This window comes from Anabrus simplex, chromosome 2 (assembly GCF_040414725.1).
Source record: "Anabrus simplex isolate iqAnaSimp1 chromosome 2, ASM4041472v1, whole genome shotgun sequence".
NCBI lineage: Eukaryota > Metazoa > Arthropoda > Insecta > Orthoptera > Tettigoniidae > Anabrus > Anabrus simplex.
The window spans coordinates 846,522,844-846,541,955 of NC_090266.1; the positions used below are offsets into that span (position 1 = coordinate 846,522,844).

General features: G+C 41.3%; 1 protein-coding gene across 1 annotated transcript in view; it reads right to left on the reverse strand.

Moving 5' to 3' along the window:
• The window catches only part of LOC136863133 (ipis-1), a 159,980-nt gene that overhangs the window by 48,469 nt on the left and 92,399 nt on the right, over nucleotides 1-19,112 (reverse strand). The window contains exons 4-5 of the mRNA XM_067139477.2: nucleotides 7,442-7,655; nucleotides 1,800-2,014 (exon numbers count right to left, since the gene is read on the reverse strand). Of these exons, the coding sequence (XP_066995578.1) occupies nucleotides 1,800-2,014; nucleotides 7,442-7,655 (429 nt within the window). The remainder of the gene's footprint in view (nucleotides 1-1,799; nucleotides 2,015-7,441; nucleotides 7,656-19,112) is intronic.

The following is a 19,112-nucleotide window of genomic DNA, read 5'->3' on the forward strand; positions in this document are numbered from 1 at the left end:
TTTTGATGGAAACTCACCAACTTGGTGTGACTGGCAGTAAGCTGGCTGGCAGTAGGAAAATGGGCCTGGCATTATAATGATAACTGCACAACTCAATTTCGAGTGATAGTAGGGTAATTGCCTGCCATTATAATAAAAACTCCTCAACTGAAATCTGTCTGGAAGTAGGAAGGGGCTGCCATATTAACGAAAACTCCCCAAATCGATTTTGTCCGCGTAGTAGGCAATGGGGCCTGCAATTATTACGTAATCATCCCAACTCGATTGTGAATGGCAGTAGGCAAGTGAGTCTGCCGCTATATCACAAATCCGTAACAAACACTTTACATTGGAAACAACGTACGGGGAACTCCCCATGCTCTTTCTCGGATAACGCTAAGAGACATGCAATTTTAAAACAATCTTATTTACTGCATGTACACTATTTACTTCGATAACCGAATACAATGTAGAATACCGTAGCGAAGCACGGGTACATTCGCTAGTTAATAATAATATTAATAATAATAATAATAATAATAATAATAATAATAATAATAATAATAATAATAATAATAATGTCAATAATGTCCACCTCCGTGGTGTAGTGGCTAGTATGATTAGCTGCCATCCCCGGAGGCCCCGGTTCGATTGCCGGCAGTGCCACGAAATTTGCAAAGTGGTTACGAGGGCTGGAACAGGGTCTACTCAACCTCGGGAGGTCAAATGGGTAGAGGTGGGTTCGATTCCCACCTCAGCCATCCTGGAAGTGGTTTTCCGTGGTTTCCACTTCTCCTCCAGGCAAATGCCGGGATAATTTAATTTAATTTCGTGTGGCTATTTCTAGCCGAGTGCAGCCCTTGTAAGGCAGACCCTCCGGTGAGGGTGGGCAGCATCTGCCATGTGTAGGTAACTGCGTGTTATTGTGGTGGAGGATAGTATTATGTGTGGTGTGTGAGTTGCAGGGATGTTGAGGACAGCACAAACACCCAGCCCCCGGGCCATTGGAATTAACTAATTAAGGTTAAAATCCCCGACCCGGCCGGGAATCGAACCCGGGACCCTCTGAACCGAAGGCCAGTACGCTGACCATTCAGCCAACGAGTCGGACAATGCCGGGATGGTACCTAACTTAAAGCCACGGCCACTTCTTCCCTCTTCCTTGTCTATCTCTTACAATTTTCCCATTCCCCCACAAGGCCTCTGTTCAGCATAGCAGGTGAGGATGCCTGAGCGAGGTACTGGCCATTCTCCCCAGTTGTATCCACGACCCAGTATCTCACGCTCCAGGACACTGCCCTTGAGGCGGCAGAGGTGGCATCCCTCGCTGAGTCCGAGGGAAAAACCAACCCTGGAGGGTAAACAGATTAAGAAAAAGGAAATAATAATAATGGTTTAACGTCCCAGTAACTACCTACATGGTTTGTTCTTTTACGTGCCGATAAATCTACGACACGAGTCTGACGTATTTGACCACTTTCAAATACCTACTATCGGACTGAGCTGGAACCGAATCCGCCATGTTAGCATCAGAAAGCCCGCACGTTACCGTTTGAGCAGCTCAGCACGACACACCACGGAGCCTCAGGGTGAGAGGCAGGCAAGCTACCCCTACACCACGAGGCCGGCATACTTAGGTTCCCAGTAATTATAATACCTTTACAAAAATGCTGCGTAGTATTTTCGCCAAATGAGAACTATCTGAGTAATGATTAAACTAAACATTGCTTTGCCTACTGGTAAAGGGGAATATCTGTTGCTAAGTTGTCTACTCTTATCCGCTAACGTGGTGGATATCATATAGGAAATTAAATACATACATCAAACGGTAATTCGACCCATTTAGCTCCAAGGCTGCGGTCCTCTCCAGCTCGAAATCTTCCGACTTGGTGCATGATTGGTATCGTTATATCAATGCCAAGCTCTGGACTGAATTTGCCAGTGTATGTTTTATTTGGATTGAAAGTTCTTGTCCAGACGCCCTTGAAGTACACAGCACTTGTCAGCACAAGTTGCATTCTTGGTGAGATTTCATCTGAAAATGAATAAAACGTGATATTATTATAATGTTCAATTCCGTATGTTTAGGTGAAATACAGCAGCGTGCGGTTTAATTCAAACAAAGAAGTTTCTAAGGCTTTCTATTAATAATATTGGCAGAATTGTGTATTCCTGCTAAAATACTGGTCCGGCTTTCAACCGAATTGCATTTTGGGTGTAAGGTAGCATTATTGGATGTTCTTTGTAACACAGTCATCAGCTGAATTTCTCAGAGTGATGTTTATGTTTTCAAACTTAAGTCGGGTTACTGTATTGAAATTTGGTAATTGATAGGCCTACCCTTATGGCACGAAGACAAATTGCTTCACAATGCGATGTTTATGTGGCTATAGTAAATCAATTTTGAGGAGATTCCGAGAAACTGGGTCCTTTTTGTCGCTGAAGGAAAACAACTGTGATCGGAAGGCCAAGATTACACCAAAGGAAGACCGTTTACTAATAAGAAAGAGTAACATAAATCCGAGGCTTTCTGCTGATGACTTGAACCGAAATTTAAGTCGGAGGGAACTACAGGTTCAAGTTACAACAATTCGTCGCGGACTGTCGGAGTTTGGAATAAGAGCGTGCAGACCAGCAAAGAAGCAGTTCCTGATAATTGTGATTGATATGGGCTAAACTCCTTAAAAGAAGTTGTATTTTCTGGCGAAAGCCATTTCGAAGTTTGTGGTCAGCGCGTTCTATTTGAGTGTAAAGAGCAATCCGAAAAAAATATCATCAGCCGATATTCATAAAGCAGCTTGCTTCATACGTCGAAGCCTACAGGCCAATAAATGAAAAAGTATTGACTTTCGCCCTTAACACCTAGCCACCCTGACGCAGATGAGCTGGAAGTGTAGGACTTTTATACGATCCTAGAGGACACCATGGCAGCCCTCAAGCCCAAAGAATCATTATTTTGCTGGGGGAATTCAGTGCTAAGGTAGGGAGCACCGCATTGGACAACCGCTTGAGGGACACGGCGGGGCGCAACAGCGTGGGAACGTGTAACGAGCGAGTCAACAGACTGATCCACTTCGCGACTGATAACAATATTCATTCATCACAAAACTGCCTAAGAACATGAAGCCCTCGAGTGGGCAATATAGGAACCAGATTGATTACATCCTTTTTGACAAGAGATGAAGAACCATCGATACCAGACCAGGCGCTAAATGCGTTACTGATCACCGTCTTCTCTGGGTATACATCAAGTCAAGCTGATAAAGCCATCAACCAAACTAAGGTTTCTCCAAGGATAGTTTCTCGAAAACCATTTGCCTTTCAAAATTATCTTCTAGCAAGTGGCCTACCAGACCTTGAGGGAAACTGCGACGAAGTTTGGAAGAGAGTGGAAAAATGGGATGTTGAAACTGCTAGTAAGATTACCAAACCCACCAGTACAGTAAAACAACAACTTAGATGTCAGGCAAGACCTTGTCACTAGCCGGAGAGGGACTAAACATCCGACACTCAGTCGCAGACCCTGAGCAACAGAAACGAATAAAATTAAAAGTGAACAATGACATCAGGCTCGCTTGTAGAAGAGATGAGAACGAACACATGAAAAGGCTGTCTGTGGATCCGGAGATGCATACAATTGAGAAACACCCCAAAGAGCTCCGCGACTTGACTCGAGAGTTCAAAGCCAAGACACAGGTCATCAGGGACGAACAAGACGAAGTCATCACAGACGCGAATGGCATTGCCAAAGTACGGCGAGAATACTGCGTCGGGATGTTCTACGACAACCCACAATCCATGCCAGGAGACGAGGTTGAAGACATAGGACCAGCAATCCTCAGATATGAAGTGAACGTGCAGTGAAGAAGTTGCAGAATCAGAAAGTACCAGGCTTTGATGGAATTACTGCTGAAGTCCTGATGAACATGGCAACCTTGGCGTGAACATACTACACATACATTGCCAAAAAATCTGGAGGTCTGGAAACTGGCCGCGGCATTGATGCCGCTCCATCTTTATGCCACTGTTCATGAAGGGCTTTCCACACGACTGCGGGAACTCTTGTCGCACAATAGCCCTCTGCTCCCACGCCAGCAAAATCTTGCTCACGATACTGAAAGACAAGCTAAAGACCTTCCTCAAACCACAAATACTGGACTAACAGATGGGATTCGTTTCAGGCAAAGAAACGCACGGGCAGATCCTGAACCTTCGAAAACTAGTCGAGAAAGCTAGGGATTCAACATCATGTTGCTCATGTACTTCGTGAATTTCAAGAAAACCTTCGGCAAGGCGAAACGATCAAAGCTATGTATACGAGTGGGGATCAAATACAGTATAAAGGGGATTTTATTTTTTATTTAAATCCATTTATTAAAAAACACAAGGCAATTACAATTTACTTTTCTACATAGTTTCCTGCTTTGGAAATGCATTTGTCAAAGCATATGGGCAGCTTTTTGATGCCCTCCTCGTAAAAAGAATAGGGTCGTGTCACCAATCCGTTACGCACGAAGTCTTCCACACTATCGTCATCTTCAAATAGTTGCCCTCCTAGATCTTCTTTATGCGGTCCGAACAAATGGAAATCGCAGGGCGATAAGTCCGGGCTTTAAGGAGGATGATCAAGTATAGTCCATTGTATTTCCTGTAGCTTGGAGACGGTTAGTGCTGCAGTATGGGGCCGCACATTGCCGTGGAGGAGGAGGACCTTCCGAATCGGTTGGTCTCGTCTTTTGCAGCGATATGCAACCCTCGCGTTGTTCAACAGCTCGCAGTGGTAACCAGCATTGATTGTGCGTCACTCATGCAAAAGATCAATCAGCAAAATGCCTCGCCGATCGAAAAACAAAACGGTTGCAAGAATCTTGCCAGCTGACAGTCCAGTCTTGGCTTTCACTGGTGCTGCATTCCCTTTACTCCCCCACTCCTTACTGGCTTCTTTGGATTCGGGAGTGTAGTAGTGGACCCAGGTTTCGTCGCAGCTGACGATCCGACGCAAAAAATCCATCACCTTCTTCCGCAAACCTTGCTGTAAGCCTCTGACAGACCTCCAAACGTCTCATTTTCAGATTTTCAGTCAAAATGCGAGGGACCCATCTGGAACACATTTTACGGAACTGTAGATCGTTTGTGATGATTGCTTGACGGCTCCCATAAGTGATTCAGACTTGTTCTGCAATTTCTGATATTATCGCCCGTCGATCGTCAATCATGTCTTAAACCACACGAATGTTCTCGTCTGTAATGCTGGTCCGTGTACGGCGATCGTGTTGCTGATTTTCCACACGTTCTCCTTCATTGAACTTTTTATGCCAGGCAAACACACGCGTCCTTGAAAATGTTTGATCACCGAACTGTGCAGTCAATCTCTGGTAAATTTCCGCAGCTGTAACTCCTTCACGAGCAAGAAATGTTATAATCATGCGTTGCGCAGTGGAGGGGTGAACCTGTTGCTCCGACATCGTGAGCGTTACTAAGGAAATGGCGGGAAATATCTAACAGCACGCTCTTCCCACTCCAATGGTCCCACCAAAGCATAGCAGAAGCACGGGCCCAGTCCTACCAACTGTTGATGTTCAGGAACAAAAATCCCATTTATATTTGATCAATCTTCGTAATTATCGTCGATATGTGGACGCCGAGGCGCCTAGTGAATTTGATACGGTTCACAGTGGCGGTGCGTGTCAACGATATCCTATTGATTAGCTTCTCCGCTGTTGCTGGTGTGAGGTAGGGGTGCATTTTACCGCCCCTCCTTTTCAACATCTGCAGCGAGCCCATCATATGGGAGATCCTCGAAGACTGGAATGGCGGCATGGCAGTTTGTGTTAAGAAAATTAGCAATCTGCTGTACGCTGAAGACACTCGGATAATAACAAAGTTGACCATGAACTGGAGACCGTGATACCGAGACTAGAAAATCAGAGCAGAGTGTATGGACTTAAAATTAACAGTTCGAAGACCAAAGTAGACTACTTTGTAACTAATTTACCTGTATGAAAAGACACAGCACCTTCATCAGCTGACCGTTCACGTTCAAAAACCAATCAAGCATAGATAACGACGCTTTAAAGACATATGTGGATTAAAATCCACACAACGCCTTCAGGGAATTTGCCGGTTAGTTCAGTGCTTCATTTTCAACCATTTTCTAAAATCTACAGTGTATAGCGAAAGAGAAGGAAAATGGACAACTGGGTACTGCAGGGACTGATGGAGCGTCACAAATAGAGGGTGAATATCTGCAATAACCTGTTGGTTGGTCACCAGAATGAACCCCTACTCAATCGTATTGTGACGTGTGATGGAAAGTGGATTCTGTGCGGTAATTGCAGGTGAAGTGAGAAACAGTTGAACGGTTGTGTACCCTCATAAGCTTTCCAGGTCCAAAAATTTGACGTCGCACTATCTTTTGTTGTTAGTGAAGTGGATAGCATAAGTTGATGTCCATTGCAGGTATTTCATGCCGGTGAAGTCCGACTCGTTGGCTGAACGGTCAGCGTACTGGCCTTCGGTTCAGAGGATCCCCGGTTCGATTCCCGGCCGGGTCGGGGATTTTAACCTTAATTGGTTAATTCCAATGGCACGGGGGCTGGGTGTATGTGTTGTTTTCACCATCATTTCATCCTCATCACGACGCGCAGGTCGCCTACGGGAGTCAAATAGAAAGACCTGCACCTGGCGAGCCGAACCCGTTCTGGGATATTCCAGCACTAAAAGCCATACGACATTTCATTTCATTTCATCCCGGTAAAACCATTTCTGCTATCACATACCACGTAAAGAATGACGAAATGCACCGACGATTGTGTAAGGAAGGAGCCGTACAATTCTTTACGCCCTGGCATAATTGGTTTGAAAGTTTGTGTATATGAATGCCATATTCATTTGTGTCGGAATACTCAACAAGTGGTATCACTTCCACCAACGATTCTCCAGGTTAGGTAACAATATACAAAATATAAGTGCAGTTATACAAATAAATCTTCTAAACCACTACTTATAACCTTTTTGTGACATAATTATGCGTGAATTAGGAGTTCAAATGGAACTACTGTATTTTAACTTCAAAGAAATTTGAAACTTTTCGGAATCATTTCAATGGAAATCTAAGCTTCAGGGATATTTCTGTCATCACTGTTACAGAAATCGCTCTCTAAACAGCAAAAATAAAACTCTGGAGAAAGAGAATGAAATGCCCCGATGTCGACTGCAATTTATATGTAAAGAATTATTAAAATTTCGAGATTTTCTATAAATGTTGGTTCCATTTTGCTTTCTTTCCTAAGCCGCACCGTTAAATAAGAAAAGTGATGTTCCATACACTCTGCAAACAATACATGTTTATGGAAATCTATATCTTGCTGATAAATGTGCGATCCACTTCGCTGATTTTCCACATATATACGAAATTTCACATGCAGTAATTTTGAACAAGTAATACAATATTTTTCTGTACCTGAACTGACGAGTTCTGGAATTCTATTCTTCGTAATTTGTGAGACCCATTTGTTTATTTGTTTGGCAGCATCTTGGGAGTGCTTAAAATTTATGAGCTCAATGTTGGCATGGAAGTCGTCTAGTAGAATATCTTTGTACTCCGGCGCCATTTCAAACTCGTTGTTCAAGAATACGCTGCTGCCAAATTCTAGCGTTGATTTGGATTTTCGCATCTACACAAGGAAAAAGAATACCGCATTAATTTTGATACCTCACTACAAGAAGTAAGTTTATTAATGCTCACCCGTAATGAACATAAACACATTTTAAACAGGAATCATTAAATGATCAGCATAGCTCATTTTCTTCTTTCGTTAATATAGTCATCTGAATATTTTTGTTAAAGTAGACGAGACGTTGGGATAATGAAGAACATTATTTCGAAAGAGATGATTAGCCACTAATGACAGCTTAGTACTTACAGCTACATCCATAATGTGATGATTGATGATAAATGAGAAATTGTGGAAGATAGTCTTAAGTATAAATAGTTTTATTTATATACTTGACCATCGATTTTCGAATGGATATGAAGTTATCTCTGTAAGATTACTAAACATTGTGGGCCATGAAAAAAACATAATCATAACAGTGTAAACATATCTCCTCTAATTTTTGTTGTAGGAAGTGAACTGGATATTACTTTTTCTATTCCGATTTTCAGCATGATGTCGCATCCTGGTTAGATGTAATGCAAAGATCGTCAGATCACCCACGATTCCTCACTACTTATTAAGGAATATGTAAGCGATGGCTGAATTATAGCAGAGGTGGGCGAACGTTGCCCACTGCTGTAAGGCTACGCTGCAAGTACGTAAAAAGCACAGCGTGTAAAAGTTATATTTGTCCTCTCCATCATTTAGGAATGACAGGGTGGTACAGATGTTACAAAAAGGCGACAATAGCAAATGTTTGCTATGCGGCCGCATACTCGTTGGGGAGTGAAAGTTTGGTTCCAGTTACGAAAATTAATGATTGTAGGTTCAGAGTAATCATTACAGATGGCAATATCCAAAGATGCGTAGGTTTGTCTGGTGCATAAATGTTTTCCCAGGAATTAACTTTACGTTATTTCGATTAGCAATAGCTAAATAAAGTGTATCTATAGTAACAAAGTTGTAATATAGTAATCCCTCCTAATGGCACTATCCAGCATTGTTGTCGTATTTTATGACGGGAATTTGGTAGAAAAATGAAAACACGATAGAGAAAGAAAAAATATAAACACGATAGATAAAGAAAACACTTCGGGGAAAGATGGGGAACGTACTGGCAGTATGGGACGGCTGTCTGCACAGTGGAGGGGGAAGTGTGTGTACAAGAGAGTGACAGCGTAAGATTGGTATATAAGAGGTTGACAACAACAGGGGTTTTCTGGCCAGAGAGAAGGCGTAACCTTCTAGGTGGCCCACAACTCCCTTTCAGGGAGTGGAATGAAACCTTTTCCTGACCTGACAGGGAATTCTGTGTTCGGAAGGCTGGACTACGCACGGGTTATGGCGTCAAGGTTAGACCTGCTTCGCTGTAGGATCACATCCACCGCCAGGCTCACTAAAAGTTCATGCAGTAACATGCGAGTATCGTATGAGTTTCTTTAATACTGTATATGCAAGTGAGTTATAGCTTTTCTTTTATAGCTTCATGGTACTTTGTATGAGTTAGCGATTACTCCTGTGGGGAATAGTTGCTTTCTTATTCCAGTGTTATTCTGAGTTTTTTTTTTTTGCTAGTTGCTTTACGTCACATCGACACAGATAGGTCTTATGGTGACGGTGGGACAGGGAAGGGCTAGGAGTAGGAAGGAAGCGGCCGTGGCCTTAATTAAAGCACAGCCCCAGCCAGCATTTGCCTGGTGTGAAAATGGGAAACCACGGAAAACCATTTTCAGGGCTGCCGACAGTGGGGTTCGAACCTACTATTCTGAGTTTGACTTAACTTGATTTAAGTCTTGGGTCGCTGATAACAGGGCCCGGATTTTGATGACCTATTAGCGCCAAAATATGACTAATAAAACGACCTAAAATCCTAAAAATATCCTTAAAATGAACGAGAAAATCACCCAAAACTTTGAAGGAAAATGCATGTGTTCCCAAAATAGTAAATATGTGCAGTGGCCACATTACCTTTAACTACTAATGGAGTGAATACAATTAATAATTGTCATCAATTAATAATAATAATAATAATAATAATAATAATAATAATAATAATAATAATAATAATAATAATAATATCTGGAAAAACCTGAGAAAATAATATCTAAGCCCTTTTAAAAAGTGTAGTTCTTATAATAAAAATAACTGTCAATGTGTATGTCTTCACGTAGGGCCCGAATGTATATGACATGTCATATTTCTTTTCTTTATTTCCATGGAAAATACAACTTAAGCATGATTTTATCTACGGTGACTAATTATGCAATATTCTCGGGTCATATAAAGTCATATTTTGGCTTTTTTAATGTTTTTGTCATTATCCAGTAATTTTTCATATTATGGTCATATTTCCCCGTGAATTTTCGTATTTTTGTCAGTCTTTTATCTTTTTTATTCCATTTTTCGGATACCTGCTTGCAGCCGTCTCAAAGACGGATTTTTCACATCTCGTAATTGTTGTCTATAATTTCGTACAATTATGTTTCTTAGAAATATATATTTATGTGAACTAGGAGGGTAAGCTGTTTAGAAAGAGACAGATGCGTAGAAAGTGACAGAAAGGTGAGACTCAATTGGACTCTAATGATTTGCCATATTTCAAATATGCCCCAATAACATCCTGCGGTGACCGGTCTTTTCCTTGTTACAAGTCAATGTTGCGTGAATATAGAAGATCGTTTCTAACTGAAAACTTTAAAACGTATGTAATTTGCTATTGTCATTCTTTCTGATCACCCATCAAAATGTGACATTTATTTCATTCTGTGCAGAGTCAAGAGTTACCTCTGGATTAATTAAATAAATTCAAAATACCGTATAATAATAAAAATTAATACTATTACTTATTTATTATTATTGAATGTGCTAGATTTTGAAAAGTATTTTTTCAATATAATGTTGATTTAAACAGCGTCAAGATTTTGAAGATTTCGAAAATGTTACCAAAAATTTTGAAGTCATATTTATTGTCATATTTTAATGCATTTTAGGTCATAAATGCTTACATATTTCTAACATTTTTGACTCATAAACATCCGGGCCCTGCTCACTAGTATTAGGATATTTATGCAATCCGTGCGATTCACTGATGTTCTGGATATTACGTGTTTTGTCGCGATCCACATGTTGCTGAATGGTAAATCATTTACCTGCTGCCCTTTCCACTTGGCATATTTCTCACAAAGGTATCTGGCCATCTGTAGAAAAAATATCCTTTTGCTCTCTAGGGATGTGAATTTTCAAAGAGTAGAGACAAGTGTTGTCGAAGGTTACTTTATTTCACAGCTTTTGAACTGAGTACTGAACCTTTTGATGTTTAAGCATTCTCGTTTATTGAAAGTTCCGACGACATTAAGATATATTGACATAAATGCATAGAAATTACTAAATAATAACTCAGAACAAAGAAAGAGGGCTTAAAAAGGAAGGAATTAATGTAGTGAACTACTGAAAAAGTTACTAAATAATGATTAAAGAAGTGGAAGAAAAAATTACCTGAAAGTAAAAATTGACAAAATATGACGACAAAATTATTTAATAAATACCGTTTCTATTATCAGACCACGAGAAAATTGCAGTCAAAATTGGTTTCGAATATGACCCCTTGAAAGATTAAATTATTTATGTCTCAGTTGTGTTATCAGAGGGTCATGACAAGGATTTATATATAGATTGTTAGCAATGTGTATGATCCACTTGTTAAAATAAGACTCAAAGACCGGGTCTTGCATACAGACATGTCTGATATGAGGTGTACGGTTGCTGTGTGCAATAACAGCAGAGCAAAGACCAGGAAAGTTCCCTTCAAAAGTTATATCGAATAATTCGGTTTCCCATCAAAAACGAGGAGCTAAGAAAACAATGGAAAGTGGAACGTGGATTCATGCCGGGTATGTTCCGAACATTTTTCTGACAGTGATTTTGAACAGGATTTAGAGGGCGAATTGTTAGGGCTTTCTGCTAAACAAATTTTTAACAAGGACGTTATTCCTTCTGTAAGTCTAGGTGTTTTGCGTAGCATAGAACAAGTGTCACATGATATTGTTAAGAAAAGAGGGACAATAAAATAATGGTTGACGAATTGTTAAATGATTCAGAACATAACATGACTGTTCCAAGTTCACCACGTCCTCCAGCCATTCCACCACTCCAGATCTGTTATAATACTATGGTCCTGTTTAAAGAAATTCAAAGGTTGAAACAGCAGTTAGATGACGAAAGAAAACCTAACGATGTCCTTAAACTGAAATTAGAGGCATTTGAATGCAAATTACACCTAAGCCGTGTATCTATAAGTAATTTGCGTAAATGTAGGAGGTTAAAATATTCTGTTCAGAACACCCACACAAAACAGGTGAACGATCTGAAAGAAATCAAATAAAGATACTAAGAACATCAAGAACACGTGCATTGGCATGATGAAGACATATCGGCGGCTTTCACTTTAAAGTATCTAGGAAAGAAAAACTAACAAAAACAAAAACTGCATTACCCCTTGCCTTGACTTTTAACGCTGGAAAATGGCCTTCAAATATTGACATACGAAACGGAAGTGGAATCCTTGAAAATATTGTACATATGATGAAGACAGTTGCTGTCTCGCATAAAGACCAGGAGAAAATTGCAGTCCTCCGGTTTGACGAAATGCTCGTCGAAATTGGTATCGAATATGATCCTTTGAAAGATGAAATTCTATGTCTCAGTACACAATTGCAAGCTGTGATGGTGAGAGAACTATTCAAGGCCTGGAGGCAAGTAATTTACCTTTATTTCGAAAAAAAGAGATGACAATAGACATACTAGATAATTTGGTTTCACGTCTTTCAGAAATAGGGTACAGAGTAATAGCGTGTGTCCATGACATTGACGCAGAAAATCAAGTCTTGTGGAAATCATACGGAATCGATGAAAGGAAAACATGGTTTTTGAACCCACGAACATCAGAAAAAGTATATTTCTATGAAGATGCCCCTCACATGAAACTAATTAGGAACTGATTTCTCGACGCCGCCTTCGAATTTTCTGATGGTAAAGTTGTCTCGAAAGAGCCTGTGGAAGCACTGGTTGAGAATGACAGTCATGATATTAAAACATGTCACAAAATTGATTTCAGTCATCTAAACTGTAGGTGCACTGAAAGAATGAACATAAGAAAATCTGCAGAATTAATGTCACACATTTTAACTAGAGTACACTAGTGTCGAAAAGGTAAGCATAATCACTAAACGAGGCTATACCGCCTGATAGGAATGTCAGACGGATTCCTGAACAAACGGAAACTGACTCACACACCATACATCACAAAACTTGTCCAAAAAACAGTGTCAGAAAGGTTCTGATAGCTAAAGTACACTTTTGAAAACAATTAACAAAACTTGACAATGTCTTCCACAACAAAATATGCTCTTAATAGGGTGTATGGTTACCCCTAACGGCCACACATGCTTCGCAGCGACGTGGCATGCTCTCTATCAGATGGTCCAAGAGTTCTTGTGCCAGTCGACCCCATTCCTCCGAAAGGGCAATGCGAAGGTCTTGGAGGGTCCTTGGTGTAGGCTGACGGAATGCAGTTCGCCTCACCAGTGCATCCCAGGCATGCTCTATAGGATTTAGATCCGCAGACCTCGCCGGCCAGTCCATGCGATGAATGTTTTCCCCAGCCAGAAATTCATCCACCAGAGCAGCGCAGTGCGGTCCGGAATCATCATCCATTAAGAAGAAGTCTGGACCATCCGCACATCTGAAGAGTCGAACATGTGGTCTCAGTATCTCATCCTTGTATCTCCGAGTGTTAACAGTGTTCCTCGGACCATCTATGAAGATGTGCAGGTCCGTACGGACATTCAACATGATACCGCTCCACACCATGTCGCCACCACCACCATACTTGTCCCGTTCCACGATGTTTCTGTGGTTGTATCAGCTACTTCTCTCCAGATTAATGTGCGACGGGAATCGTTCTGCAAACTGAAGCGGGATTCATCTGTGAAGAGCACATGCCTCCATTCATTCATGGTCCAGTTTCGATGTTGACGGCTCCACAGTAAACGGGCCCGTCTCTGTGCTGGAGTGAGTGGGACGCACACCGCTGGACGTCGGGCAAACAGCTCTGCTGTTCTGAGCCTCCGGTACACAGTTTGCCGGGAAACGGCAACTCCTGAGACGGCTGCAAGCTCCACCGACAATTGTCTTGCAGGTGCACTCCGATTTCGTCGGGCGGTTAAGGCCAGATATCGATCCTGCTGTGGGGTGGTTACCCTTGGTCGACCTGGTACTGGCCTACGACTAATCTCTCTTGTGTCTCGAAATCGTCTCCAAAGCCTGTAAATGACACTTTGTGGCACATTCAAGGATACGGCGATTTCGGTCTGTGTCTGGCCTGCTTCCAGGCGGCCGAGTATTCTACCCTGCAAAACGGGGTCTAAATGGCGTCGTTGAGCCATTATGTTGTCATGTTCACCACGAGGCTACACTCCGTACACTATAACAGGGGAAACACGACTGAGGGAATATGGGGCGCAGGCACTGGCTGTGTTTACATTGCGATTACGCCGCTAGTCAAAGCAGGGAACACACCTTTCCTATATAGAGCGAACACGTAAGGTTGGTAGGTGCATATGTCGTGCGATTTGCGGTCTATTTCCTTTTGCCCTGCTTACTCGTAACTTATGCTCAACTTTTGGACTCTAGTGTATTATGTCATTTCAAATTAGAAGATGATGCAACTGTTACTGAAACGGTGTGGATTCATTGAAACTGTTAATAATCGTACGATCTGATGAACTCTTACAATCCGGTCATTTATAAAGACCCTAACAAAAATGTGCATTTTATTCACAACAAAACGATATTTTAAATAAAATGTGTTAAGCAAGTGTTTCAGAAAGCTATCGTTGTAATCAACTCCTCGTTGAAATATCTGATCTCAGAAGTTCAGAATCTGGGAATGAAGTTCATTTCAACCAACCGACTGAACAAAGATCCACTCGAGAATTTGTTTTTCCGGATCCGTTCTCGAGGAGGATTATACGACCTCCCTACTTCGCTGAACGCTCTTTATCTTCTTCGGATGATTATTCTCGGAAAAAATGCCGGAAAAGGGAGAAACAGAAGAACACGCGAGCAGACATCAGGGATGAATATCTCTCATCACAAATACTAAGGAATTGCGGAGTAACGTGTCATGCCGGTGAAGCTGACACTGAAATGGTGATCGATGGTTTGAATTACGTTGCAGGTTGGAGCTCTAAAAAGCACAAAATCGCTCATTCTACAATTAGGTGTCCAAGCAGACAGGAGGAGCAGATCATTGTACGTATAATGTCCGAAGCCTGTCATACGGTGGCCTTTTAGAGCCGACACCTCAGTCGTCACAGACTGTATGAGATATGAAAAAAAAAAGTTTCTGTTACTATCACGGACTTATAGTCCGAAGAGAGTCGGGAGCAGTACAGGATAAGATAAAATAATCATCCCAGAAACCACAGATGTGGATTATTTTTACAAGTTGCTTTACGTCACACCGACACAGATAAGTCTTATGGCGACGATGGGACAGGAGTGGGTTAGGAGCTGAAAGGAAGCGACCGTGGCCTTAATTAAGGTCCATCCCCAGCATTTGCCTGGTGTGAAAATGGGAAACCACGGGAAACCATCTTCAGGGCTGCCGACAGTGGGATTCGAACCCACTATCTCCCAAATATTGGATACTGGCTGCACTTAAGCGACTGCAGCTATCGAGCTCGGTACCACATATGTGGGGAAGATATTGTTTATTATAATCTTTTCTTATGTTTTGATACGGGAGTTTACACAATTTAATATCATGTAGCATGGTTAAAAAAACACGCAGTAGAAGCACAATTATTGTATAATGTGTCGGCAAATATTAACCAAAACTTAGCACTTGTAAGTGATTTAGAAATTGAACAGGGAAATAGTAGCCTTAAAGGAGCGTTAGAAACATTACTGTAAGAAATTAAACTTCTCAGACATGCTATAAAAGTCCTTCCGATACACCGGAAACGTGGCTCCCAAAATGAAGGTCATCACAGTAGTCATCCTCAGTCTCTCCAAACCACGTCGACACCTAAAATGAGTCTTACTATAAGCCAAAAAACATGCAGACTAATTAGACTACGGTGGTAAATTAATTAATTAATTATATACTATAACTATGGCCTACGTACGTACTTTCTCTAGACGTCTACAAAGTTATATTTTCTAGTTCACCTTAGGCACAATTCTGTTAGTAACTGGCATGCATCAATTTTTTCATCAATCAATTTACTTCTCCACATTCCCTTAATAATGCTGAAGTATTTTGCAATTCTTCCCAGGTGCATCTACTCTCTGCTCAAAAACTTTACAATCGTATACAACTGGGCTTCCTTATCAATTTTCCTCATATCCTCCTCATCCAAAAAATTCTCTCTAACTTGCCTTCTTTCTAAATAATCTTTTATAAGATCTGCCAACCGCCCAACCCCATTTCTTTGGAAGAAAGTAAATAGTTATTTTTATCTCTATTTCGTCTGTATGCTTTACTTCTGTGTATCCCCATTAAAAACCATTTTATGTTCCTAATTTCCATTTGTGTTATATAACGTATAATTTACGTTTGTCCTCATTCTTCAAATTACATTACAAAATTCTTCTGCTAGCCTCTTGTTTCTGCACTGTGATGCAATGTGTTGCTTTTAAATATCCTTAAATCCTAGATCTACTTCCTTTACACATTTTTCGACGTTCTTGGAATCCCTTTCCGAGTAGCATCCCATTTCTACCGTTTTCAGAATGTCCTGTACCCCATCCACCCAGTACCCTTGATTCTGATATTTCATTTGGTGTTGGAAGCTATATTTAACCCACCTAATCCCAAATTTAGTCTTAATCAATGCTTAATTATGCTTTTAACAATATCACCGTATAGACTAACATCATAGCACATCATTCTCACTCCACAGTTTTCTGTACAACTGTGTGATCCGATAATTATTTTAGCAAATTTACTTCTGACTAAATCAAATGTGAAAACGTTTTTTTCAGCTCCCCAGATCTTTGCTCCGTTCAATACCCTAGATTTAACTAATGCAATAAAAATATTTTTATACACTCTGTAATCAGTGTTTGATATATTTCTTTATCCAAAAAGTTTATAGCTGCCAATGCACCCAAAACTTTAGATTTGCTCTCTGTATTTGTCCTGGCCGCTCTCGCAAGACCGGAACTCGCAGAGCGCCCTTCCGCATAAGACAGGAGTGAACGGATCGAATGGAATTCGATCAGAGACCTCCAGGGTAAAGATCCCAGAACTTCGCATGGTTTTCAGTCTCATATATTATAAAGCAGCCTTTGCTGGCGAGATGTAGTGTTTACAGTGCACAATGTCTTCTGGTATGGGCTATATCAAATTTGTTACTTTCATTGACCTGTCTCAGTCTCATCCTTGGCTTTGACAATACGAAAGTGACTGAGGTATGAGTGATTCTAGTAATACCATTCCTTGTGCAGCCAGTCCCTGTTATGAATGATGTGAAAATATAGCTCATAGGGTTGATTGGTGCATGCATTTCAGTGGGCTTGGCAGACTGATATGTAATAACAACAACAACAACAACAACAACAACAACAACAACGGCTGACTCTGTGAGGAAAGCAACGGGAAACTACCTCACTCCTCATTTCCCTAGTACGCCTCTTCAGTGACGCCTAGGCTATTTATGACAGCTGTTGGCGGAGCTGCAAAGGATCAAACCAGCCTTCGGGCTGAATACCCAACATATTGATAAAGGAAGCTAATGAAACTGAACACAAGACTCCAGTGCAGTGATACAGTGATTTCAGTGATGGTGAAAATAGTAATAAAAATAATAATATTAAAATTCATTTGAGTGTACTGGAGACAGCTCCAACTGCTGAGGCAAGTTAGTGCAATGTGTGTGTTTACTAACTAAACAGATAAAGCAACTTGTTATTGGTTGGAAAATTTTAGAGAGGCTCCACTCAAGGATGAATTCTTGGAAATACACTGATTGTGGTCACATAGCCATAGTTCTAGAATCAAGCAGGGTGACTCGGTGACATCAGTAAGAAAGAACATATTTCCAGAATACATTAGAAGTTAGGTATACGTGTACTGAGACTTGGAATTTGCACCAATTTCTGCTTGGACCGAACCCTAGGACAGTACGTTGAGAGCTCACAAAGAGACATTAAAGGTATTGTAGCCTCAGTTCACAGGTGAAACTAGTACCGCTACGAGTAACGGTGTTCAAGGGCAGTAATTTGGGAATCTGGCCGTCAAAACAGTAGTGCGGTAAGACGGTAAGTGGAAGAATTCGCCCGTTAGTGATCTCGTCGGCCTGAGAGAAAGTTCCGTATTCGAGTCCCAAGCACGGCAGAGAAGAATCCAGAGGAGCCAACCAACGAGAATAACAAGAGAGAAGCCTTCAACATCCGAGCGAAGTATCTACTATTTAAGAGACTTTAATGACAAAAGGAAACTGGAGATGTTGTAAAGTGAAATATTATGTATGTTATTTCAAGGTTGTCAAGTACTAACTGCGAATTGATGACAGTTTGAGAGGTAAGGTAAGGGTGTATTCTGCCCGAAGGCAGGTCCGAACCTCCGCAGAGGTGTGCCTGAGCCGGAGTTTACGTGCGGTAGGGTGGCCAGTTCCTTTCCGCTCTTCCATTCCCTTACCCCCACCAACAGCGCGTGGCAACCCATCCGAATATTGACCACGCCCAATGTTGCTTAACTTCGGAGATCTCACGGGATCCTGTGTTTCAACACGGCTACGGCCGTTGGCGTTTGAGAAGTGAACATCTGCAAAAATATTTGAGAAGGTAAAGACAGCTGTAAGGCGTTAATGTATGAATGGTATATCTTAGCTTTGGTATTAATGAATTACAGTAAGATATTAATTGTGTTTGTGTGTCGTTTTATATCGAGGTCAATCTGATATTCGAATCCAAGTGCCCAGCCTGTCCATTCCCTAAGATACGACAGAGCTTCCCATTTCCGCTTCACATGCCCAAGTACTCTATCTTCTTGACGACTTCTAATTTAGTCCACCCATCCACCATTTTTCATTCTTATAACTTATACGGCATAAATTTCTATATAGCATCACAATTTGTTTTCTGTGTATTAATTTTCATATTCTAAACTTTACAGTAATTTATCACTTCTTTTATACTCCCCTGAATTCTGGCAGGAGTCAGTGTGAGTAGGGGGATGTCATCCGCAAAAATTAGACCCGGAATATCCCGATCTTCAAGATTTGGGTAAGCACAAGATTCGAAAAATTTCGATTGAAAAAATACAATTTATTAACAGGAACGAGCCAGCCCCGCGGTGTAGGGGAGCGTGACTGCCTGTTACCCGGTGGCCCTGGGTTCGATTCCCGGCCAGGTCAGGGATTTTTACCTGGATCTGAGGGTTGGGTCGGGGTCCACTCAGCCTACGTG